This window comes from Felis catus, chromosome B2 (genome assembly GCF_018350175.1).
Source record: "Felis catus isolate Fca126 chromosome B2, F.catus_Fca126_mat1.0, whole genome shotgun sequence".
NCBI lineage: Eukaryota > Metazoa > Chordata > Mammalia > Carnivora > Felidae > Felis > Felis catus.
The window spans coordinates 132,533,293-132,560,456 of NC_058372.1; the positions used below are offsets into that span (position 1 = coordinate 132,533,293).

The 27,164-nt window shown below is 36.7% G+C and overlaps 1 protein-coding gene across 4 annotated transcripts in view; it reads left to right on the forward strand.

Moving 5' to 3' along the window:
* The window catches only part of STXBP5 (syntaxin binding protein 5), a 177,425-nt gene extending 153,300 nt beyond the window's left edge, over positions 1-24,125 (forward strand). For all 4 annotated transcript variants that reach the window (XM_011282577.4, XM_019831369.3, XM_011282578.4 and 1 more), the window contains 2 exons: positions 16,415-16,635; positions 18,388-24,125. In XM_011282577.4, the coding sequence (XP_011280879.1) occupies positions 16,415-16,635; positions 18,388-18,429 (263 nt within the window). In that variant the 3' untranslated portion in view covers positions 18,430-24,125. The remainder of the gene's footprint in view (positions 1-16,414; positions 16,636-18,387) is intronic.
* The last annotated feature ends 3,039 nt before the right edge of the window (positions 24,126-27,164 follow it).

Consider the following 27,164-nt stretch of genomic DNA (forward strand, 5'->3'; position numbering starts at 1 on the left):
GCTTATTTCACTTAGCATCACACTCTCCAGTTCCATCCACGTTGCTACAAAAGGCCCTATTTCATTTTTTCTCATTGCCACGTAGAATTTCATTGTGTATATAAACCACAATTTCTTTATCCATTCATCAGTTGGTGGACATTTAGGCTCTTTCCATAATTTGGCTATTGTTGAGAGTGCTGCTATGAACATAGGGGTACAAGTGGCCCTATGCATCAGTACTCCTGTATCCCTTGGATAAATCCCTAGCAGTGCCATTGCTGGGTCATAGGGTAGGTCTATTTTTAATTTTCTGAGGAACCTCCACACTGCTTTCCAGAGCGGCTGCACCAATTTGCATTCCCACCAACAGTGCAAGAGGGTTCCTGTTTCTCCACATCCTCTCCAGCATCTATAGTCTCCTGATTTGTTCATTTTGGCCACTCTGACTGGCGTGAGGTGATACCTGAGTGTGGTTTTGATTTGTATTTCCCTGATAAGGAGCGACGCTGAACATCTTTTCATGTGCCTGCTGGCCATCCGGATGTCTTCTTTAGAGAAGTGTCTATTCATGTTTTCTGCCCATTTCTTCACTGGGTTATTTGTTTTTCGGGTGTGGAGTTTGGTGAGCTCTTTATAGATTTTGGATACTAGCCCTTTGTCCGATATGTCATTTGCGAATATCTTTTCCCATTCCGTTGGTTGCCTTTTAGTTTTGTTGGTTGTTTCCTTTGCTGTGCAGAAGCTTTTTATCTTCCTAAGGTCCCAGTAATTCACTTTTGCTTTTAATTCCCTTTCCTTTGGGGATGTGTCGAGTAAGAGATTGCTACGGCTGAGGTCAGAGAGGTCTTTTCCTGCTTTCTCCTCTAAGGTTTTGATGGTTTCCTGTCTCACATTTAGGTCCTTTATCCATTTGGAGTTTATTTTTGTGAATGGTGTGAGAAAGTGGTCTAGTTTCAACCTTCTGCATGTTGCTGTCCAGTTCTCCCAGCACCATTTGTTAAAGAGGCTGTCTTTTTTCCATTGGATGTTCTTTCCTGCTTTGTCAAAGATGAGTTGGCCATACGTTTGTGGGTCTAGTTCTGGGGTTTCTATTCTATTCCATTGGTCTATGTGTCTGTTTTTGTGCCAATACCATGCTGTCTTGATGATGACAGCTTTGTAGTAGAGGCTAAAGTCTGGGATTGTGATGCCTCCTGCTTTGGTCTTCTTCTTCAAAATTCCTTTGGCTATTCGGGGCCTTTTGTGGTTCCATATGAATTTTAGGATTGCTTGTTCTAGTTTCGAGAAGAATGCTGGTGCAATTTTGATTGGGATTGCATTGAATGTGTAGATAGCTTTGGGTAGTATTGACATTTTGACAATATTTATTTTTCCAATCCATGAGCAGGGAATGTCTTTCCATTTCTTTAAATCTTCTTCAATTTCCTTCATAAGCTTTCTATAGTTTTCAGCATACAGATCCTTTACATCTTTGGTTAGATTTATTCCTAGGTATTTTATGCTTCTTGGTGCAATTGTGAATGGGATCAGTTTCTTTATTTGTCTTTCTGTTGCTTCATTGTTAGTGTATAAGAATGCAACTGATTTCTGTACATTGATTTTGTATCCTGCAACTTTGCTGAATTCCTGTATCAGTTCTAGCAGACTTTTGGTGGAGTCTATCGGATTTTCCATGTATAATACCATGTCATCTGCAAAAAGCGAAAGCTTGACTTCATCTTCGCCAATTTTGATGCCTTTGATTTCCTTTTGTTGTCTGATTGCTGATGCTAGAACTTCCAGCACTATGTTAAACAGCAGCGGTGAGAGTGGGCATCCTTGTCGTGTTCCTGATCTCGGGGAAAAAGCTCTCAGTTTTTCCCCGTTGAGGATGATGTTAGCTGTGGGCTTTTCATAAATGGCTTTTATGATCTTTAAGTATGTTCCTTCTATCCCGACTTTCTCAAGGGTTTTTATTAAGAAAGGGTGCTGGATTTTGTCAAAGGCCTTTTGTGCATCGATTGACAGGATCATATGGTTCTTCTCTTTTTTTTTGTTAATGTGATGTATCACGTTGATTGATTTGCGAATGTTGAACCAGCCCTGCATGCCAGGAATGAATCCCACTTGATCATGGTGAATAATTCTTTTTATATGCCGTTGAATTCGATTTGCTAGTATCTTATTGAGAATTTTTGCATCCATATTCATCAGGGATATTGGCCTGTAGTTCTCTTTTTTGACTGGGTCTCTGTCTGGTTTAGGAATCAAAGTAATACTGGCTTCATAGAATGAGTCTGGAAGTTTTCCTTCCCTTTCTATTTCTTGGAATAGCTTGAGAAGGATAGGTATTATCTCTGCTTTAAATGTCTGGTAGAACTCCCCTGGGAAGCCATCTGGTCCTGGACTCTTATTTGTTGGGAGATTTTTGATAACCGATTCAATTTCTTCGCTGGTTATGGGTCTGTTCAAGCTTTCTATTTCCTCCTGATTGAGTTTTGGAAGAGTGTGGGTGTTCAGGAATTTGTCCATTTCTTCCAGGTTGTCCAATTTGTTGGCATATAATTTTTCATAGTATTCCCTGATAATTGTTTGTATCTCTGAGGGATTGGTTGTAATAATTCCATTTTCATTCATGATTTTATCTCTTTGGGTCATCTCCCTTTTCTTTTTGAGAAGCCTGGCTAGAGGTTTGTCAATTTTGTTTATTTTTTCAAAAAACCAACTCTTGGTTTTGTTGATCTGCTCTACAGTTTTTTTAGATTCTATATTGTTTATTTCTGTTCTGATCTTTATTTCTCTTCTTCTGCTGGGTTTAGGCTGCCTTTGCTGTTCTGCTTCTAGTTCCTTTAGGTGTGCTGTTAGATTTTGTATTTGGGATTTTTCTTGTTTCTTGAGATAGGCCTGGATTGCAATGTATTTTCCTCTCAGGACTGCCTTTGCTGCGTCCCAAAGCGTTTGGATTGTTGTATTTTCATTTTCGTTTGTTTCCAAATATTTTTAAATTTCTTCTCTAATTGCCTGGTTGACCCACTCATTCGTTAGTAGGGTGTTCTTTAACCTCCATGCTTTTGGAGGTTTTCCAGACTTTTTTCTGTGGTTGATTTCAAGCTTCATAGCATTGTGGTCTGAAAGTAAGCATGGTATAATTTCAATTCTTGTAAACTTATGAAGGGCTGTTTTGTGACCCAGTATATGATCTATCTTGGAGAATGTTCCATGTGCACTCGAGAAGAAAGTATATTCTGTTGCTTTGGGATGCAGATTTCTAAATACATCTGTCAAGTCCATCTGATCCAATGTCTCATTCAGGGCCCTTCTTTATTGACCGTGTGTCTAGATGATCTATCCATTTCTGTAAGTGGGGTGTTAAAGTCCCCTGCAATTACCACATTCTTATCAATAAGGTTGCTTATGTTTATGAGTAATTGTTTTATATATTTGGGGGCTCCAGTATTCGGCGCATAGACATTTATAATTGTTAGCTCTTCCTGATGGATAGACCCTGTAACTATTATATAATGTCCTTCTTCATCTCTTGTTACAGCCTTTAATTTAAAGTCTAGTTTGTCTGATATAAGTATGGCTACTCCAGCTTTCTTTTGGCTTCCAGTCACATGATAAATAGTTCTCCATCCCCTCACTCTCAATCTAAAGGTGTCCTCAGGTCTAAAATGAGTCTCTTGTAGACAGCAAATGGATGGGTCTTGTTTTTTTATCCATTCTGATACCCTATGTCTTTTGGTTGGCGCATTTAATCCATTTACATTCAGTGTTATTATAGAAAGATACGGGTTTAGAGTCATTGTGATGTCTGTATGTTTTATGCTTGTAGTGATGTCTCTGGGACTTTGTCTCACAGGGTCCCCCTTAGGATCTCTTGTAGGGCTGGTTTAGTGGTGACAAATTCCTTCAGTTTTTGTTTGTTTGGGAAGACCTTTATCTCTCCTTCTATTCTAAATGACAGACTTGCTGGATAAAGGATTCTCGGCTGCGTATTTTTTCTGTCTAGCACCCTGAAAATCTCGTGCCAATTCTTTCTGGCCTGCCAAGTTTCAAAAGAGAGATTAGTCACGAGTCTTATAGGTCTCCCTTTATATGTGAGGGCACGTTTACCCCTTGCTGCTTTCAGAATTTTCTCTTTATCCTTGTATTTTGCCAGTTTCACTATGATATGTCGTGCAGAAGATCGATTCAAGTTACGTCTGAAGGGAGTTCTCTGTGCCTCTTGGATTTCAATGCCTTTTTCCTTCCCCAGTTCAGGGAAGTTCTCAGCTATTATTTCTTCAAGTACCCCTTCAGCACCTTTCCCTCTCTCTTCCTCCTCTGGGATACCAATTATGCGTATATTATTTCTCTTTAGTGTATCACATAGTTCTCTAATTTTCCCCTCATACTCCTGGATTTTTTTATCTCTCTTTTTCTCAGCCTCCTCTTTTTCCATAACTTTATCTTCTAGTTCACCTATTCTCTCCTCTGCCTCTTCAAGCCGAGCTGTGGTGGTTTCCATTTTGTTATGCATTTCGTTTAAAGCGTTTTTCAGCTCCTCGTGACTGTTCCTTAGTCCCTTGATCTCTGTAGCAAGAGATTCTCTGCTGTCCTGTATACTGTTTTCAAGCCCAGCGATTAATTTTATGACTATTATTCTAAATTCACTTTCTCTTATATTATTTAAATCCTTTTTGATCAGCTCATTAGCTGTTGTTATTTCCTGGAGATTCTTCTGAGGGGAATTCTTCCGCTTGGTCATTTTGGATAGTCCCTGTCGTGGTGAGGACCTGCAGGGCACTTCCCCTGTGCTGTGGTGTATAACTGGAGTTGGTGGGCGGGGCCGCAGTCAGACCTGATGTCTGCCCCCAGCCCACCGCTGGGGCCACAGTCAGACTGGTGTGTGCCTTCTCTTCCCCTCTCCTAGGGGCGGGATTCACTGTGGGGTGGTGTGGCCCGTCTGGGCGACTTGCACACTGCCAGGCTTGTGATGCTGGGGATCTGGCGTATTAGCTGGGGTGGGTAGGCAAGGTGCACGGGGGCAGGAGGGGCAGGCTTAGATCGCTTCTCCTTAGGTGATCCACTTCAGGAGGGGCCCTGTGGCAGCGGGAGGGAGTCAGATCCGCTGCCGGAGGTTTGGCTCCACAGAAGCGCAGAGTTGGGTGTTTGCGCGGAGGGAGCAAGTTCCCTGGCAGGAACTGGTTCTCTTTGGGATTTTGGCTGGGGGATGGGCGGGGGAGATGGCGCTGGCGAGCGCCTTTGTTCCCCACCAAACTGAGCTCTGTCGTCAGGGGGCTCAGCAGCTCTCCCTCCCTTTGTCCTCCAGCCTTCCCACTTTCCGAGCAGAGCTGCTAACTTATGACCTCCCAGACGCTAAGTCGCACTTGCTGTCGGAACACAGTCCTTCAGGCCCCTCCGCTTTTGCAAGCCAGACTCGGGGGCTCTGCTTGGCCGGCGAGCCGCCCCTCCGCCCCGGCTCCCTCCCGCCAGTCCGTGGAGCGCGCACCGCCTCGCCGCCCTTCCTACCCTCTTCCGTGGGCCTCTCGTCTGCGCTTGGCTCCGGCGACTCCGTTCTGCTAATCCTCTGGCGGTTTTCTGGGTTATTTAGGCAGGTGTAGGTGGAATCTAAGTGATCAGCAGGACGCGCGGTGAGCCCAGCGTCCTCCTAAGCCGCCATCTTGCAAACCTCTCTGTTGGGAGATTTTTGATGACTGATTCAATTTCTTTGCTGGTTATGGGTCTGTTCAACTTTTCTATTTCTTCCTGTTTCAGTTTTGGTTATTTGTGAGTTTCCAAATTCCAAAAAAAAAAAAGGAATTTGTCCATTTTTTCCCAGATTGCACAGTTTGTTGGAATATAATTTTTCATAGTATTCCCTTACTATAATTGTTTATATTTCTGTGGTGTTGGTTGTGATCTCTTTTCATCCATGATTTTATCTACTTGGGTCCTTTCTCTTTTCTTTTTGATAAGTCTGGCTAGGGGGTTATCAATTTTGTTTATTCTTTCAAAGAACCAACTCTTAAGTTTCTTTGATCTGTTTTACTGGTTTTGTTTCTGTCATTCATTTCTGCTGTAATTTTGTTTGTTTCCCTTCTGCTGGCTTTCGGCTTCATTTGCTGTTTCTTTTCTGTCTCCTCTAGGTGTAAGGTTAGATTGTGTATTTGGGACCTTTCTTGCTTCTTGAGATAGGCCTGAATTGCAGTATAGTTTTCTCTTAAGACTGCCTTTGCTTCATCCCAGAGGATTTGAACTGTCGTGTTTTCATTTTCATTTGCTTCCATGTATATTTTTATTTCTTCTTTAATTTCCTGGTTAACCCAATCATTCATTCTTTAGTAGGATGTTCTTTAACCTCTATGTATGTGAAGACAGTCCAAATTTTTTTTGGTGGTCGATTCCACGTTTCATAGCATTGTGATCTGAAAATATGCATGGTATGATCACGATCTTTTTGTACCTGTTGAGGGCTTATTTGTGACCCAGTATGTGATCTATTCTGGAGAATGTTCCTTGTGCACTCGAGAAGAATGTGTATTCTGCTGCTTTAGGATGAAATGTCTGAATCTATCTGTTCAGTCTATCTGGTTTAATCTTGTTACAGTCTTTATTTTAAAATCTAGTTTGTCTGATACAAGGATGGCTACTCTGACTTTCTTTTGACATTCATTAGCATGATAGATGAGTCTCCTGTAACCAGCATATAGATGGATCTTGTTTTGTTTTGTTTTTCCATTCTAATACCTATGTCTTTTAATTAGAGCACTTAGTCCATTTACATTCAAAGTAATTATTGAAAGATATGAATTTAGTGCCATTATGTTGCCTGTAGAGTTGATGTTTCTGGTGATTTCTCTGGTCATTTGTAGCCTTTGTTGCTTTGGGTTTTTTTTTTTTTTTCTCCACTCTAAGAGTACCCCTTAAAATTTCTTGCAGGGCTGGTTTAGTGGTCACAAACTCCTTTAGTTTTGTCTGGGAAAGTATCTCTCCTTCTATTCTAAATGACAGCCTTGCTAGATAAAGGATTCTTGGCTGCATATTTTTCCTATTCAGCACATTGAATATTTCCTGCCACTCCCTTCTGGCCTGCAAAGTTTCAAGGGACAGGTTTGTTTCTGGCCTTATGTGTCCACCCTTGTAGGTTAAGGACCTTTTGTCCCTAGCTGCTGTCAGAATTCCCTCTGTATCTTTGTATTTTGCAGGTTTCACTGTGATATGTCATGGTGTTGACCTGTTGTTCTGTTTTGTTTTGTTTAAGGTGAGTCGTCTGTGCCTCTTGGACTTGGATGTCTGTTTCCTTCCCTAGATTAGGGAAGTTCTCAGCTAAGATTTGTTCAAATAAACCTGCCCTTTTTCTCGCTCTTCTTCTTCTGGGACTCCTATAATACAAATACTGTTTCACTCTGTGGAATAACTAAGTTCCCTAAGTCTCCCCTTGTGATCTAATAGTTTTATTTCTCTCTTCCTTTCAGTATCATTATTTTCCATAATTTTATTACCTATCCTCTCCTCTGCTTCTTCAGTCCTCATCATGACTCTATCGAGTAGGTTTTGCGTCTCAGTTACAGCATTTTTCTTTCAGCCTGACTAGCTTTTAGGTCTTTGATCTCTGTAGCAAGGATTTCTCTTGTGTCTTCTGTGCTTTTTTCAAGCCCACTAGTAGTGTTATGACTGTTGTTCTAAATTCTTGTTCAGATATATTGCTTATCTCTGTTTTGAGTAAGTCCCTGGCTGTGATTTCTTCTCAACATTTCTTTTGGGAAGAATTTCTCCATCTTGTCATTTTGGCTTAGTTTCTGTCTTTTGCATGTTTTGAAAGTATGTTATGTTACCTGTATCTGAGAGTAATGCTGTATTATAAAGGGGTCATATACTGTCCAGGGCCTAGCACTTCAGGAAGTTTTTCTGGTATATGCTGTGTGCACTCTGCTGTTGTGTTTTGGCTGCTCTTTCCCACTGGTCAGTCCTCTATAGGAGTCCTCCTTACCTGCAGTGGGGAGTACTTGGGCCTTTAACTAGGTGTGCTTTGATTTGTTTGTTAAAATAAGCCTGAAAAATAAGGGGGGAAAAGCCTGATCCCAAAAAGGAAAGGAAGAGGAATGGGGAAAAAAAAACAGATAATGAAAAAATTACAAGCCTGATTCCAAAGAAAAAGAAGTGAAAAAAGGAAGAAAAAGAAAAAAAAAAAAAGAAGACTGATCCAATTAAAAAAGAGAAAAGGAAATGGAAAAAAGCAAACAAAAAACTATAAGCCTGATTCCAAAAGAAGAAAAAAGAAGAAAAAAAAAAAAAAGTAAGCCTGGTCCTGTTTTCATCAGATCTGCAGGTGTTGTATTGAAGCACCTCATTTTCAGTGCACTTGGTGCATGGGGGTGCTGTCTGTGCTGGTCTCCTGGAGGAGAGGCCTGCTGCATTGATTGGCTCAGAATCACTGTCTTGCCCTAGTAAATGAACAGTGGCCAGGCACAGGGGGTTGGGGTCTGGTGTAAACTGGTCCCACCTCCACTGGTGGCCACTGTGTTGCTCTCTGATGTCCCACTGCGTTGGTGTTTTGGGGATAATGACACCACCCAGTCTCTTGTCCCCAGATGGGGGATCTCACACTCACTGCTGTTCAGGCAACCTTCACAGAATAGCAAGGGCAGTCAGCTCGCCCTGCACCACAGCTGTCCTGCGTTTTTCTTTGGCACACACCTGGGATTCAAAACTCAAAATCCTAAAGGATCTGGCACCGCAGCCTCTCCATGCTGCATCTGATGTCCCTTGTCTCCGAAAGACAACCCCATGCCTGCACAGTGCACGGAATCTATGGTGCAGCACCACTAAAAGTAGCAACAAGGTTATATGCCCTCTGGGTGTACCTCTGTCCCCTGCTGATGAAAAGGCCTTTTGCTGGTGCCTACAGGTCTTTTGTCCTGGGAGAAGCAATATAACCTCTTCCAAAAGTAGTCCAAGAAGGGGACTGTTCTCTCCCAGTGCGCCCCAGCTCAGGAGATCCCTACACCACGCTGTGTACTCGGGGGCCAGCTCCCTCCTTCTCCCCAGGAACGTGCACCTCAACTCTGCTCTGGAGAAAGTTGCACACTTCAGAAACCTCAGAGTGTGAGCTCCGTGTGCTGTTTGCAAAAACAAACAAACAACAACCTGTGACACTCCTTCCCCAGTCCATGGTCCAGAATGGTTTTCCTCTTGTGCAAACCCAGTGTCACACTGTCTCAACCCCTCTCTCTTTCTCTCCCTTTTGTCTTCCATGGAAAGGATTCCTCCATGCACCACCATTTTTCTCTCCCCTGATTCACTTCCACACACCTGCCACACTGTCTCCCTCCAACCATGGAGATCCTTCTGCCAGTTCATAGACCAATTTCCTGGGTATTCCAGGGGATCTGACTCAGTACAGCTGTGTTTGAGGGACAAGGAAAGCTCAGGGTGCCCCTGCTTCTCTGCCATCTTCACTCCTTTCAAGACTGGGGAATCTTATTAAACAACTTCTCTTTGCAAGGAACCAAAAGGCCACAGCTTAAGACTAAAGGTGATCTGGAAATAAATTAGCCCTCCTACACACAGACAGATTCGCTTTAAATTATCTGAGTGTACCAGAAAACTTTCAACCTTATTTAAGTATTTTTGCAGACTACTCAAGTGCTCAACATCTGGCAAAAGCAAATGAAAATGTTCTCTAATGGAAGGTTACATATTGCAAATCCTCAAATTATTTCTAGAAATAATTTTCAAATATGTCATCCAAGTTAACCAGCAACACTAATGACCAACACCATGAACAATGAAACAGAAAAAGCAGAAACAGAATCACAGGTACTTCAAATATTATAATTATCAGACACAAACTATAAAATAGTTATGTATATTATGTTTGTAAGCATAAGTACCATGCCTGAACATTTTATCAGATAACTGAAAGTTATAAAAATCAACACAACAAATGTATAAACTAAAATGAAATTCTAGAACTGAAAGATTCAAAAACAGAAATTAAAAGCTGAGTAGATAAATTTAACCACAAGTTTTACACAACTGAAGAGAGAATTAGATAGCTTGAAAATAGGCAAAATAAATGATCCAGAATGTAGCACAGAGAAACCAAAAAGATGTAAAATACAAAGAAGATAAAAGAAATAGAAGTTGCAGTGAGAAGTTCTAACAAGTGTTTAGACTTCTCAAGAAAGAGGAAAGAATGTGAAGAAGCAATATGTGAAGACATATGGTTGGAAATCTCTCATAATTGATAGACGATACCAATTCACACAGTCAAAAAACCTAATGAATTCCAAGGATATTTTTTAAAAAATTCACAGCTATATATGTCACATGAAAATAGAGTGTATCAAAGACAAGAAAGAAGATATTTGAGGTGGCTGGAAGAAAATGAGGTATCCTTTCACAAGGTATATACTGATTTCTCAACAGCCAAAGATAATGGGATGATCTTCTGTATGTTGACAGAAGACAGTACTTAATGTAGATTTCTATACTCAAAGAAAATAGCCTTCAGGAATGAGACATTTTTAGGCGAATAAATGAATAAGACTTGCCGCCACACTACAGGAAACTCTAAAGGCTGTACTAATCCTCCATGGAATGTCAGAGGTGCAGGAAACAATGTTTTGGAAAGAAAGTAATAAGTTCATGCATAAATATAATGAATATAATCTTTACAACTGTAAAGCAAAGTCTTATGGTATGTGTATACAATATACAAACACAAAGAAAAATAATACACTCATAAAAAATACATAAATACACCAAAAAAATCATATAAAATCAAGAGAGTCACAAAGAGTAATTGAATTTAAGGTGATCTGAGATGACGCATTTTTAAAGAGATTTTTTAAGAGTAACAGTTTTTAATAAGCTAAGGATGCATGTTATAATTTCTTTTTTTAATATTTATTTTGAAAGAGAGAGTATGTGTGTGTACAAGCAGGGGAGAGACAGAGATAGAGGGAGAGAAAGAATCCCAAGCAGGCTCCATGCCATCAGCACAGAGCCTGACACATCTTATGAACTGTGAAGTCATGACTTGAGCCAAGGTCAAGAGTCAGATGCTCAACCAAGTGAGCCACACAGGCACCCCAATCTTTGCCTTTTAAATTAAGGGCATAATTACTATGGTTATTCATATTTAAGTCTGCCATCCTTTATGTGTTTTCTATTTATCCCATCTGTTTTGTGCATTCATTGAGTGCACCTTATATATTTCTTTTAATATTTATTTATTTTTGAGAGACAGAGCATGAGTAGGGGAGGGGCAGAGACAGAGGGAGACATAGAATCTGAAACAGGCTCCAGGCTCCAAGCTGTCAGCACAGAGCCCGACGCGGGGTTTGAACTCATGGACAGCAAGATCATGACCCAAGCCGAAGTTGGACACTCAACCGACTGAGCCACCCAGGTGCCCCATAACTTATAATTTCACTAAAAAATGTATTTAAAAAAATTCATATAACTATTAGAAGAGAGAGACCATTTCCCAATCATAGTGGGAACTGCTAATATGCCTATTGATTGAGATACAAAAGCAGACAGCAGTAAAGTCAGTAAAGGATATAGAAGGCATGAACAAAACAATTAATGAAATTAAAACTAATGAAGAGATACAGAACATTGCAGAATACATTATTTTTAAGCACAGACAGAATGGTCATAAAATGTATTTGTAGAGAAATTACAGATGTATGCTGAATTATTTTGAGTAAAATGTCATAATGTCTATAATGAATTTTAAATATTCAAAAATTTTACATATGGACACTCATATGTCAAAAAATGTTACCTATTACCAAAATTAGATAATGAGTATATGGATGTTTATTATACAGTTCTTGTACTTTCCTTTATGTTTGAAACTTACATTTTAAAAACTTGGTTTTTTTTTTTTTAAGTTGACCATGTGTTAGACAGTTTTTTAAAAATTAAATTTCAAAGGATTAAAGTTAATTGTTTGTGATCTAATCACAATGCAGTTATGCTTATAATTAGTAATAAAGCTAATTTTAAATGCCATGTTTGAAAATTAATACAGTTTTGAATAACCCATGTGTCAATTCATAATCATTGGTAAGCATCTAAAGCAATATTGATATTTATAGGGGCTCCTGGGTGGCTCTGTCAGTTAATTGTCCGACTTCAGCTCAGGTCATGATCTCGCAGTTCATGAGTTCAAGCCCCATGTCAAGCTCTGTGCTGATAGCTCAGAGCTTCGAGCCTGATTCAGATTCTGTGTCTCCTTCTCTCTCTGCCCCTCCCCTGCTTGTATTCTCTCCCTTTCAAAAAATAAATAAACACTTAAAATGTATATATTGATTAGTATATATACAATATTATTAGGAAAAGAAAGCATAAAAGTGAGTGAACTGAACAGCCGTCTCAAAAAGATAAAAAACACAGCATTTAATAAACCAAAGAAAATAGAGGATAATAAGACAGTAATGACTTAGTAAATAAATACACAGTAGAAAAAAATCAACCAAACCAAAAGTTGATTCTTTAAAAATCTGATAAAATTGATAAATTTCTGGTGAAACTGAGCAAGAAAAAAGGAAGGCACAAGTAAACACTATCAGAAATAAAAATAAAAAAGAAAAGAAAAAAAAAGAAGATAACAAAAGATAAGAGGATGTAATTGCCCTAAAGGATCAAAGATAGCAACTTTGTTGCATCTATTTTTCTGAAGCCACATCTCTCTCTCTGCCCATAGCTAGGAAGAGCTCTTTGCTTGTGATTACATTGGGTTTACCTGGATAATCTATTTCTAGGTCCTTAACTTAATCATATCAACAAACTTCCTTTTCCTATGTAAGGTAACAATCACAGGTTCCAGGAATTAGATTATGGTCATCTTTGAGAGGAGTGGTGGACATTATTCTACCTACCACAATCATATTTAAAAAAAAAAAAAAAAAAAAGGTCAAATACTTAGATATACATCTTAACAGAAAATGTTTAGGACCTCTATAGGGAAAATAGAAAATTATAGAAGTTTGTTGAAAGAAGTTAAAGACCCAAATAAAAGGAGAAATATACTATGTTCATGCATTAAAAGATTCTTGGGGCGCCTGAGTGGCTCAGTCGGTTGAGCATCCAACTTTGGCTGAGGTCATGATCTCACGGTTCGTGGGTTTGAGCCCCGCATCAGGCTCTGTGCTGACAGCTCAGAGCCTGGAGCCTGTTTCAGATTCTGTGTCTCCCTCTGTCTCTGCCCCTCCCCCACTCACACTCTGTCTCCCTGTCTCAAAAATAAATATTAAAAAAAAAAAAAAGATTCAGTAAAAGGCATCAATTCTCCCAAAACTGATGTATGTATACACACACAAATATACACTTAATGAAGTCCTTATCAACACCCCCCCCCCAAATTTTGTAACTGATACTAAACTTTAGATGGAAATTCAAAGGGTTTTAGCTCTTCTTTTTAGCCTTGTACTAAAAGCTTTAACCAGGACAATTAGGTAAGAAAAGGAACTAAAGGGCATGCATATTGGAATGGAAGAAGCAAAAGTCTGTATTTGTAGATGACTAATCTTACAAATAGAGAATTTTAAGGAATCCATATATATATACACATATATATCTGTGTATGTTATATGCATTTATGTATATGTTATATATATATTTTATATGTGTATGTTTTATATTTTTATATATATGTTATATATGTATATAAATTATAAACAAGTTCAGCAAGATTGCAAGGTACAAGATCAATGTAAATAATCAGTTGCTTTTCTTCATATACTAGCAGTGAAGAAACTGCAAATTTAATACAGTTCCATTTCTGATAATATCAAAAAGATAAAGTACTTAGGAATAATTTAACAAAAGAAGTGTAAAATGCACTAAAAACTTAAAAACATCATTTAAAGAAATTAAATCATAGATAAGTGGATTGACATCCTATGTTCATGGATTGGAAGATTTAATATTGGGAAGATGGCCATGCTCCTCAAGTTGATCTGTGCATTCAACACAATCCCTGTCAAAATCACAACTGTTTTTTTTTTGAAGAAAGAAAGAAACTGTTCCTAACATTTACATGGAAATGGAAAGGATCCAAAACAGCCACATATACACAAAAATTGTTCAAAGAAGAAAAAAGATGGAGGACTCACACGTTTCAATTTGTAAATTTACTACAAAGCTATAATCATCAAGATAGTGCAGTAGTGGCATAAGGACAGGTAATATAGATCAATGGAATGGAATTGAGAATCCAGAAATAAATCCATACATGTATGGTTAATTGGTTTTCTACAAGAATGCCAAGAAAATCCAAAGGTGAAAGAATGGTCTGTTCAACAGATGGTGGGGACAACTGGATATCCACATGCAAAAGAATAAAGTTGTTTCCCCACCTCATACCATACATAACTCAAAATGGATCAGTGACCTTAATGTATGAGCTAAAACTGTAAAAGTGATAGAAAAAAGCATCGGTATAAATCTCTGTGACCTTAGATTAGCCAGTGGTTTCTTAGATGTGACATCTAAATCACAAGCAACCAAAGAAAAAAATAAATTGGATTTCATTAAAATTAAAAATCAAAGAATGCGGTCAAGAAAATGAAAAGACAACCCACAGATAGTAATAAAATACTACAAATCCTATATGTGACATATCTGGAATCTGGTAAGAGTCTAATATTTAAAATATATAAAGAATTCTCACAACTTAACAGTAAAAAGAAAAATAGCCCAGTTTTTAAATGGGTTTGAATAGACTTTTCTCCAGACAAAATATACAAATGGCCAATAAACATGAAAAGATATACATCATCACTTGTCATTAGGGAAGTGGAAATCAGATAAATGCCACTTCACACTAGAATGGCTGTCATTGAAAATCTGTTCCATAATAAATGTTTGCAAGGGGGGTGGGAGCTAGGTGGCTCAGTCCATTAGCTGTCTGACTTTGGCTCAGGTCATGATCTCGCAGTTCACGAATCCCAGCCCGACGTCGTCGGGCTCTCCAATGACAGCTCAGAGCCTGAAGCCTGCTTCCGATTCTGTCTCCCTCTCTCTCTGCCCCTCCCCCGCTTGTATCTGCTTGCTCTCTCTCTCAAAAATAAATAAAACATTAAGAAATTTAAAATAAATGTTTGCAAGAATGTGGAGAAATTGAAAATCTCCTACATTGCTGGTAGAAATATAAAAATGCTGTAATCTCTCTGGAGAGCTGAAAGTCCCTCAAAAAGTTAAAACATGACTCAACAATTCCACTCCTTGGTGTACACCCAAGAGAATTGAAAATATATGTTCACACAAAAACTTGTACAAATGTTCATTAACAGCTATTCGTAATAGCCAAAAAGTAGAAACAACTCAAAGGTCCATCAACTGATGAACTGATAAAATGTCATATATCCATTCAATCGAATATTATTCAGTCATTAGGAGGGATGAAGTACCAATGTGTGCTACAACATGTTGGGCCTTGACAACATTATTTTAAGTGAAAGAAGCTGGATACAAAGACCACATATTGTATGAATCCATTTATATGAATGTTCAGAATAGTAAAATTTATAAGGACTGAGTAGATTGTTGATTGCCAAGGACTGAGAAGAAGCAGGAATGGAAAGTGACTCCTAATAAGGATGGGGTTGTTTTTTGGTTTTGGTTTTTTTGTTTTATTTATTTTTTTGAAGTCATGAAAATGTTAGGAATTAGATAGTGATGGTGGTTAAACAACCTTCTAAATAAACTAAAAGTTACTGAATTATTCAGGGGCAAATTTTATGGTATGTGAATTATATTTCCAGCGAAAGAAATGTATGCTGAGGGAAGAGGGGAAATCTGACCTCAGTCTTTAACATAATGTAAGACTTTTACAGTAACCTAGATATTAGGGAATCAAGGTCTGGATTATGGAGGGAAAGGAAGCAGTGAATTCCTGAGAACTTTTGAAGGGAAAAAAATTGGTCTGTTTGTAAGTGACAAGATAAATGGAGAGAAAGAAAGAGATTCAGCGTATCTACACTTTTGGAGACTAAAGTAGAATAATAAATGAATTCTGCATTTTCCTCTACTTCTAAACCTAAGCACAGTATTTAAAGGATGAGAAAGCATGGAAGAAACTAAATGAAATCTGTATGTTTAATTTATCTTTAATTTTTTGCACACCTAAGTAATTTTTACTGTTATGTAAACTAGTATCAGTATACCTATTATTCATTGCAAGAAAGAATTATTAATACCTTTTTACACAAGTTTTGTGACATAAACTACTATAGAGGACACTATTAATGTACATTCTGTTTTTACATGTTTAAAAAACTAAAAAATTATTAAAATCATTATAATGAAAAGCATAAAGTGAATATATACATATTTCAATTTATTGTCAATGTCAACCTGAAAATTGTTTTAATGTTATGTATACTAATATCATATATATTAATAAAATTTTCATTTCTTGAGTTACTCTTTCATTTATCAAATCATTCAGTTGGAGAATCGTCTTCAGGAAAGGCTTCAAGGAGTCTTGCACAGCATATCCCTGGCCCAGGTGGCATCGAAGGTGTGAAAGGGGCAGCATCTGGAGTCGTCGGTGAATTAGCACGAGCCAGGTTGGCCCTAGATGAAAGAGGGCAGAAGCTTGGTGATCTGGAAGAAAGAACCGCAGCTATGTTGTCTAGTGCAGATTCGTTTTCTAAACATGCTCATGAGGTATGTCTAGCAGACAAATATTTAAACAAAATAATCTAGGTGAAGCAAGTATGAAAATTGGTTTTTTTTTCTTTTAATAGCTATTATATTTCTACAGGAAAACTTTCATTTATTCTCTGTACAATCAAGTTCCTGATTCTTGCCACCAGAGGGAACCACGACAAGGATATGTCTCAGTAGCCTTTGTTCTCTTACTGAAGTTTATAAATTTTGAAGGAACCTGCTCACCTTCAGGCTTTTTGTAAATTTTGTAAATAAAACCAATGGCTTTGCAACTGTTTTTAGAGTATGCAGAAGGCTCAGATGTTACTACTAATTTCTAGAAAAGGAAATGATTTGCCTCTCTTGATTCTTTAGATCTAAATAACTAAAATTGGCAACCATTTTTATTCAAGTAGACAATACTAAATCTGTGTAGACCAATTCATCCAGAGGGCTAATGAGATGGATTTTTACAATGAATTCATCTTGATGAATTCAGAAATCATGGTGGATCTTAGATACTTTAAGAAGGGACCCCTAGCTGGCCTTCTTACAAATATGCTTTATTGGCCAGCATAAGAACACTTAAAAAATTGGATTTAAAGGCCCCTTCGGTAGACTCTACATCTTCATTTTGACACATAGTCTGCCAGTCCTTGATGCTTTCCACTGGGCTGCTGTACACATTGAGTTCCTAGCCTAGCCCTTGAGGACGTTTTTAGTTTGTTACCTGAAGAAACCTTATTAAAATTATTTTTATATTTGAATAACCAATCTATCAGCAGTAGCTCTTTAAATTTTTCATTCAAAAGTCATCTTTTCCTTGCTCAAGAATGCTGACATCTGGAATGCGTGAAAGAGGTAACTTGACCTGGGAGAGATTTGTCCAGGGCTTCAAAGAGATTTGGAGATGCTTTCACAGTGCTGACACACACCTCAGATACAGGCTCGTGACCTTCAACCTAGGTCAAGAATTTTGTTGGCATAACCCTGCATCTGACTGCGATCTCTAATGCATATAACACTTGAGCTGATTTCACAATATCCACACTCTAAATATTTAGCCAAGAGCTTTGTCTCAAACTGTTAGCTTTTCCCTTGTACCAAATGTTGTTTGTGAGCCGTATTTAAGAGTCTGTGAAGACAATACATTGAGGTGGTTAAGCTCATGGGTTCTTGTATAAGACTATGTGTGCTGAGATACCAGTTTCACTTTTGTGTTACCTTGGGTAACCCATATGAGCCTCATTTTCTTCCTTTATAAGATGAGGAAAATAATAATCTCTAACCCATAAAGTTGTGAGAACCAAATGAAGTCGTGTCGGGAAAGACTGCTGTATAGTGCCTAGCTCAAGACTATGGGCTCAGGAAATTTCGGATGGGAGCAAGAGTAGTGTTTCCAACCTCTCATTCCCCAGGTTCTTTAACCTCATTTTGAGTTCAAACCAGAGAACTGAAAATTACCTTATTTGTAAGGTATTACCTTAGGTCACCAAAGAATCTACTGAGCCAAAGTTGAATTATGTCCCATCTCTAAGAAATAAGAGGACCTTCTGGGCTACAGTTCTTAATGGTTACGGTCTATTTTTTCCCTCTAAATGGAACAGTTCTTACTGCTTTCTATATAAAATTATTTGAAGTAAGCAACACAGTAACACTGTAGAATCCTTCCGAATGATATATTTTGGAAAAACATAGCAATGATTTATAACATAAATGTTGTCATTCTGGCATTTTTTTAAAATGTTTTTCGTGTTTTCTCCCCTCTAGATGATGTTGAAATACAAAGACAAGAAGTGGTACCAGTTCTGACAGCTAGAAATCCAACTAAGTACAACGTCAGCCAGAAGGAAAAAGAATTTTCCTTTTTTATTTTCTCGATTTCACTTTAGGAAAGTTAACATTAAAGGGATGTTCGTCACTGGACACTGCTCTTTCCTAGCACAATCACGCACTGTTTTCCCTCAGTCATGTGGCTTTAACTGAGGAGGAGTGTCCACAGACACTCAAAGTGGAGTCTATGGTGTGTGCCAGCTCTGAGGTGACGGTTTGGGAACTAAGCAGGTCACGTGTTACAGACGAAGAAACAAAGGGGGATGTCGAGGAGACCTGGCAGGGACTATTCCTGGATCATTCCTGTATTAAACTTGCATATGCCAAAAGAGTTTGTGCTGTCGTATCTGCCTTCAGTGTTTGACCTCTTTGAGGGAGAGGCAATAAGTCAGAGGTCCTGAAGCTGAAATAGTTACGTTTGTGTCACTGACTGAATTATGAACAGCTGTCTTGGACTTTCCCTTCCTTAAACAGACTGGTCATCAGTATCATTAGTGAAAAAGAAACAAACTGTTTGTCACCATATCTTTAGACAGATAAGCTGAATGGTGGGCTTTAAATAATAAAAACATACACATAGTTGACTTGTGTATGGGCTACTCTTGGATTCTTGTTATTGTATATTTGTGTTTAGTCCATATTTTGTCAAAAGCAAAACAAGGTGATACATCACTTTTCATTGAAAAGAAAAGTGTAGAGCATGACTGAACTGCTCATCATTCTGGGAGTTTCCATGTAGTGGCTATACAGTGTGGAAAGTGAGAAAAACCTCCATTGTGGTGAGGAGAATACTTCAATGTCCCTTGTCCTTGTTCTCATTAATTCAGCTAAAGGTGGATTTGACCAAAATAGTTACTGGTTACCTTTGTAGAAATGTTGAAATTGGCTAAATTTTTAATTTTGCTTGAATTTTTATAAAATGTTTAACCAAATGTACCTTTGCATTATTTAATTAAAATTGCTTAAAAAAAAGTTTCTTTATTTCACTAAAATGCTCAGCTCCCTTTTTAAAATGCCCTTTATTTGCTAACAGTTCCAGTACACTCAGGTGATGAGCCAATTAAATCTTAGTGCACATGCTGTCGCATGGAAAATTACAAGCATCTCTTGTCAATAATTATCTAATATAAGAGTCTAGTCTGATGACCTACAAAATATTTTCTGTAGAAATATACTATAAATCTGTACATGTCCTTTCAAGGTTTTAAAAAGCCAAAAGGAAAGGAAAATATGTGCATTTTGGTAACTAAATTATTTCTGTATTGGAGTATAATACAAATGAGACCATCAGTGGACAATAAATGGTTGGTTCCTAGAAGAGCATTGCAGACAGGAACGAGATGGCTTGGAAGGAAGTAATCTCATAATGCAGGCTCATCTGAGATTATTACCGATTGTTCTTAAGGCAACAAAGGAGGAGCAATAGAAGCATTACACTTACTGTTAATGAAATTTAAATATTTTCTTCTATAAAAAATTGCTTAAAACAGTTTTCCTTTTTTCTGTAAGAGAGAATCCGAGCACAAATTGATAGCAAACTTGATGGTTGTTTTGCTATCCCATAGGATCGTTAAAGGTGTATGTAGAACACCTTAATTTCGCACAGTCTGTTAGGCGTTTTTTCCTCTTGGTTATTTTCATTAATAAAGCTTTTATGTTTACATTTTTATAATGTGCACTATGGGATACAAAAGTTTACATTAAAATTTATTTTAAATATCATTATGGAGGGACTAAATATATGTGATAGAGATAATTGATCAAGCCAAAACATTTCAGAAGTCATTTTCAAAAGTTTTTGAATTTGTAGAAAATACCTACAGAAAACATATTTCTGTTTAGTTAATGTCAGCAATATGATGAACATTCAGGAGTTTACAGATGGCTTAATTTGTATCCTGTATTATCTAATAAACCCGTTGTTCCATGATCTGTCACAGGAAGTATTAGGCCCTTTTTAAAGGTACAGTTTTAAGAGTGTCCTCAATTATATCAACAGTGAAAGGATTTGAAGTTGAGAAGCGTTAAGTAAAGTAATAAACTGACGATTCCCCATTTCGTAGAAGGGCATATTAGCTCCAACTGTTTAATTTGCTGTTATTTTGTGTTAATTGTACATCAACTTTATTTTTACTGTCATTTTTCCTGTTGTATATAAAATGAGCTAATCCTGTAATTATTTTCAAATAGAGAAGTAGATACATTTATCGGAGAGGGACTTTATAAGAAAATGTTAAATCAATATTTTGAGTTATTTTATTTCATTTTTAAATCTACAGATTATGCACAGCAAACTAGAAACTCACTTAGGATTAGAAGGCTTGAAGTATTTTTGAGAATAGGAAATAGCTTCTCTGAGTTATACTTGATTCAGTCTGTAGATAAGAGACAGTCTGCAGTAATAACTAACCCAGGGAATTTATTGTAATTTGAGAGAGAACATCTCTGTTTTTTTTTTCTTTTTAAGCGCAAAAAGTAACAGTCACCAGCAAGCCAGGATTTCAGGAAAATAAACCAAAAAAAAAAAAAAAAAAAGTCAAAAATATTAGAAAAGTGAAAGATGTGTGTGTGCTTCCTCCATACCTCCATATCCTCATTTGAGGACATTATTCTTTGTTTCATGTGTCGTTGGCTCTAAAGTCATTGAAGTATTCATTGATTAGCAGTTTGTCAATAGGAAGTTGTTTGCCTATATGTGCCATATACCCAGTTCACTCTTCAAGCTAAAATTCATATGTATTTGCTTCAAAAGTTATTTGAAATCTTACACTCTGACAAATTCTGTGTATTACATCCATTTGAAGTTTTGCATCATCTTAATCCCCTGGGTTTGCATTTCATTTGTACGGAGCGTTTCCAAAAATGGTTATTGATCTGAGCTGTTATTAACTTCTTAATTCAATTTTCTTTATGGATGTGAAAAAATGCTGCTACCTGTCTATGTTATGTGTGGTATATCCCAGTTTAAATACAGTACTTTCTAGTAAAGAAAGAAGCTTTTCTTTTGCTTAGAACTTCTTAATTGTAGGTTTCTCTGAAGTTATTCCTGTAGATTTGTGAGTGTTTTAAACAAGTCTGAAAGTGTTACACATTTTTAGGTTACAGGGGGTGGTGGGGAGACAGCTGAGGGAATGGAAAACACGTGGTAGACCCCACGGAGTACAAAGTTTTACCCTGAGTTCCATATTCCATATATGTTTTGCTTAAGGCATTTTCTCATATGACATTAGAAAAGCTATATCCAAAGGTAAATTTTTTGTGGCAAAGATTTATTTTACATTTTAACTTTGGGGATTTCGTTTATTTGTTTTTGCAAAATAAAGAGCACTGAACTTTAAACTTGAATTTTTTCTGCACTTTTTTAGGTAATGAAAACTTTTTATTATCAGTTAATCCACATTTCTCAGTTAAAATCAAGTGATACATATGTATAAAACATACCAAAATCATGACTATGCTGCTAGCTGCACCTTAAATAATTAAACTGATCATAGTCTTAAAACCTTTAATAGGGCTTTATATAGTTTTCAATTATAAAAAAATAGTAAGATCATTTGCTGTACGTTTCAGTGTTCTAGGTCTTAAATATTGCAACACTTTCAGATTTGTTTTAAGATCATACAGTAACATGTTATATTTATACATATGGCTAGAGAATATACTTTTAATTTTAAAATAAAATTTTTATAAATGTACTCTTTAATTTTAAAAATGGTGAACTTGTTAAGTTTAAGTCGAAGTACTTAAAAAGTATGTATATTATCCATACAAAAAGTTATGTTTTACGCTTATAATAAGAAATATTGGTATCTCATATCGAGATACAATTAATTTTAAAGAATCATACATTATTCAGACGTCTTCACACATGGACAGGAAAGAAAATCATTACTATGGTTTAAAAAAAAAACCCTCTATTGAGCATTTTCAAATATTAATTTTATTTTGGGGAAAATGCCCACAACAATAATTGCAAGATCTTTCTCACTAGCTGCAGCTTGCTGTTGGATGCCTACCTTAACTATTGTTTTAAAATATATATATATTTAAAATAGTTTTCCAGGTATTTTCTTCTACCTTTTTTAAAAATAAATTTCCAAAAATGAAAACAGAGTTTATGTATTTTTGTCAATGAAGGTTTTTATTTTGTAGTTTATAGAATTTGTTCCTTATCAGTTTGATACTTGATCAATATTCCTAGACTTTTTAATCTGTATTTACTTTGAAAAAGAGCACTTCTCTATCTTAAGTGTCCTCCTTTTTTTCTTTTCCCTTTTAGAGTGTTTGTTCTCTTGGATTGAAATTTATGCCCATAAGTGATTTTTTTTTCATTTGCAAATGAATGTGAAGATACTGTTTACAGCTTTTGTTAATTACACTTTTCATCACGGATCAATTTCTTGTAAAGTGCTATGGGGATTATTTTTCCTGTGAATATTAGTGATCTTACTGCCACAGGAGTTTTAAAGGTTCTGTGGACAGAAAATGGTTGTAACAACAACAACAACAAAAAGTAAAGGGAAAACTTTAGTTTACCTTTCTCAGCTGAATTAAATGGTTTTAATAACTTCCCAATTATCAGGATTTTCACATGGCTTTCTTCAGTTAATGGTACAGTCTTAAATTACTAGGCACAATTCATTTACAAATTGAGTACAGTCCAGGACTACATGTGATTGCTCTTTTTATTGCACTCTTTACATCAGAAAAATCATGAATGTCAGTTTTGCCAGTATTTTCAATGAGGATCATAGTTATTAACATTTTTATAGTGTATGAGATGTAAATAAGTCAGTATTCATTTATTGAAGGTTGTTTGGTTCAGGCATTTAAAATGGACATAGGCTAATGGCAATGGAATCCAATTTGTTCGGGAATTTCATTTTTTTAAATATACTTTTGCTAAGTATTTCATGTTGTTTGAACTTTGCTTCAACTGAAGACAATGTGAGGAGTTAAACATAGACTCAACATGTCAGTAGAAAGCAATGCAAAGAGGGTAAATCATGTTTTAAATTTTTTATTTATTTTTTTTTTTTGTAAATAAACGGTACTGTGATACTTTAGGTGTGACCTCTGCTTAATATGATAGTTAGAACCAGAAAAACATTTCTTTCTAGGTATACTATTGGTTCATTGTAAATGCATCACCACAACAATATTAAAAAGAGCAAGGATAAGTTTTTCTAACACTGTCCACTTCGGGGGCAAGCATGCTTGGTATAGAGCTCTAGCTTGTGTATACCTTAAACCGTGCCCGCAGGCACTTTTCAGTTTGCTGCACTTTTTATTTTATTTTTTTTAGTTTTGCTCAGTCCAGTAACTATCTCAAAGGTAATTGCTGGAGTATGAATTTTAAATACGGTAAAAAAAAAAAAAAAATCTCTGTGTACTGTTTCATTTTAAACAAAAACAAAAAAGCACTATTGCAAACACTAAAAAATGTGTTAAACTTTGTAGTTATTTTGCATTCCTGTACTTTACAAAATGTCATCACAGCAAAAGGTTTAAAATTAGGTAATGAAATATTTTTGTAAATAAATACCGATAAGCTGGTATTTTAAAAAAATGTATTATAATGTTTCTGGAAAATGTTCATATATATGTATATGAATGTCTCTTTATGCTGAAGGGCTCTGATTGGGCAAAATAAAATACTCTAATCTCTCCTGAAACTAAACAAGCCCTTTTTTCTGGAAAATCTGTTTTAATTTTTTTCTCTGAATTGTGGAATTAATCCATTTGTTAAACCTAAGCAAATGGTAGATAAAATAGATTTCTACATTTGCAAAGGTAAAGTTAATCAAGCACTTCAAGTAAGACAAACTGTATTTTTCTTAACTAAGTGAGCTTTTTGGTAAAAGTCGCCTTCCCTTCACAGGGTGAGGGTGCTTGTAGGGGGTGAGAGTGGAGGAGGTAGGTACTGAGCTGTACATGAACACTGCTTGGCCTGTAGTGTGTATGGAATCCCCTGGGCATCTTGTTAAAATACAGATTTGGATTCAGGGCATCTGAGATGGGGTCAACTGCATCTCTGACAAGCTCCCAGGTAATACAGATGCTGCTGGTCTGCAGAACATAGTTGGAGCAACAAGGCTGTAGATAATTTCCATAACTGGCATTCTGTTAAGTAGTGTCCAACGACTTGTACCAAGAATGGACATCACATTAATGGATCTAGAATAATATAACTCAAGACCAAACAGGACTTCCTTATCATATCCATTGTATTTCCAAGTAAAGAATATAGTAAGTAATTCTCTTGATAAAGGTTTATTTAGTTTTGCAATCTAATTATACTGCCCACATGGTGGCAGTCGTGCGTCACCTTACTGTCTGAGCCTTTAACCAAAGCTTAGTAGCATGTAACAAGGGAAAACCACAGATGTTGCAAAGATTAATTTTCATTATAATTAATTTTTATCTGGAGAATTATTAAAGTCTTGGATATGGGACAGACAAAATGTCTTCCTAACCTATCTGTTATGAAGTGATATAGAATATTTGGTAGAACAATCTGGTTTATTATCAAAACTTTTAGTGTTTTTCCAGAAAATCTAGGTATAAAGTGATAAAAATTTTAGAAACTAAAGACAGATTGTCTTCATATCTCTGTGCATGGTCTTTTTAAAGAAACGCAATTAGGGTGTGTCCTGTGTAAATGGTACAGTGCCATCCACTGTTTAGATGGAAGGATACTTGTCAGTGTAACTCTTCATAGGAATCTGTAGGAAGATTCTGGTTATTTTTCATCACTTTAAAGTTAATATGATTGCTACGTCATCATTCTTTTGTCAGTTCTTCTTAAGATACCTCTCTAAGTCATTTTACTTTTCAAATTTTATCTGTTTAAAATCAATACTCTATATTCTATTGACTCAAAACTTACATAAATATTCCAACCCTTAGTTTTAGTCATATTACCTAATTTTATACTATTTTAAGAAGCAAAGCACTATAGCCTTTCATAACAGTTTTTTAAGCCAACATAATACACATTTCATTAATAAAAACAAAGTTGCAGATAATACAGAATATGTTGTTACTAGCAAACTAAAAAAAAATCTCAAGTTCTTCATTGTCATGTCTGTTGCAATTTTCTGCCATCCATGGAAGACCTAAAGTTCTGCTTAACAGATATTGAGGGACAATTAACCACCATCTTTATAATTTCAAAATGAGTGTGTGTCTTCCCAAACAGAAGACCGTTTTGTGCATCTCTCCCTGACAGAGTCTATCTTTGAATCTTCTCTCCTCCCTCCCTCCCTCCCTACCTCCTCCAGTTCAGTTCTGTCCCTAACCCCAGTGCCTGTCACCCCAAATCCCTTTCCTCTTTGGTGTTTCTTTTAACCAAGCACTTTTGTCAATTTAGGGGGAAATACTATAATTCTTTACAGTTTTCAGAGGATTCCCCCCCCCCAAATACTGGGTGGATTTGTAAATAATTTTTATAAAAAATAACGCTATCTCTATTCCTTGCTGTAACCTGCAGACACTCAATGGGTGGGTGTGGGTGTGTATGTGTGTGTATGTGTATGTGTGTGTGTGTGTGTATATATATATATATATATATATATATATGCATGGATATAGAAGAAGACCACATTTTAGAAAATGTTACCACAGATACCATTCATCTAAGCAGGGGTTCTCAAACCTGAGCATCAGAATCTCCCAGAAACCCTGTTAAAACACAGATTGCTGGGCCACATCCCCAGAGTTTCTTAGTAAGTCTGGAGTAGGACCCAAGAATCTGTATTTTTAACAAGTTCCCAGCTGGTACTGGTGCTGGTGTTCCACAAACCACACTTTGAAAACCCTGATCTAGAGCAATTCTGTAGAGCCAGTTTTCCCTTCATAGCACAGATATTTTGGATGTTTCCTTTACTATTCTCTAATGAAGCTCCTAGATAATAATATAACTTGCCTATACCGGTAAATTTTTTTAATTGGTATGTCCTAATACACCAGTATGAAATGAATGTCGTTAATAATTTTAAAAATGGATTTCAGTATGTAAATCCCAAGGTTACACATTAGAAGAACAACAGAGTTCCCACAAATTTCCAAAACACGCCCAGTAGGAGTGACCTCCCTCCCCTCCTAGTACTGCCTCCCACCCTTTACCGTGTGAACTGTTGGCCCAGAGCATGAGACCAGCAGTAAGACACATCCTTTTTCATATCTTCACATCCAGGGGGGCTGTTGAGAAAATGTTCATAAATGCTATGCCATAATGTTTATAAGAAAGTCTAGAAAGAAGACTTACATGCTAGTTTGGATTTTTCATGTATCTGCTTGAAGTCCTCTAGTAAATTCACATTCCCTTTCATTTAACCCATGCTTTTGAACGGGTCAGAATGGATGAGAGAACAGGACTTTTCTTTGTACGTTTGTGTCTGAAACGCACTAATCTTAATAGCTGGTGTGGTGTCGTTCTCCTAACAAAAACTCCTCTTGATAAAATAGTGAATCCATGTATAAGATTCTATTACTTAACCTTACCTTACTAATGGTAAGATGTAATAATATATAACCTCTGAAACTCATTAGAAGACAAATTAGCCCACAAACACAAGGCTTTATGATCTAAAGAATATCAGTCCCTTGGAAGCTTTGTGAATCAGAAATCTATTTGAGTAGGAAAAAACAAGTAACAGATCCTGTACAGGATCAGCAAATCAGGGAGTATTAAAAGTGCTAGAATGAAGATA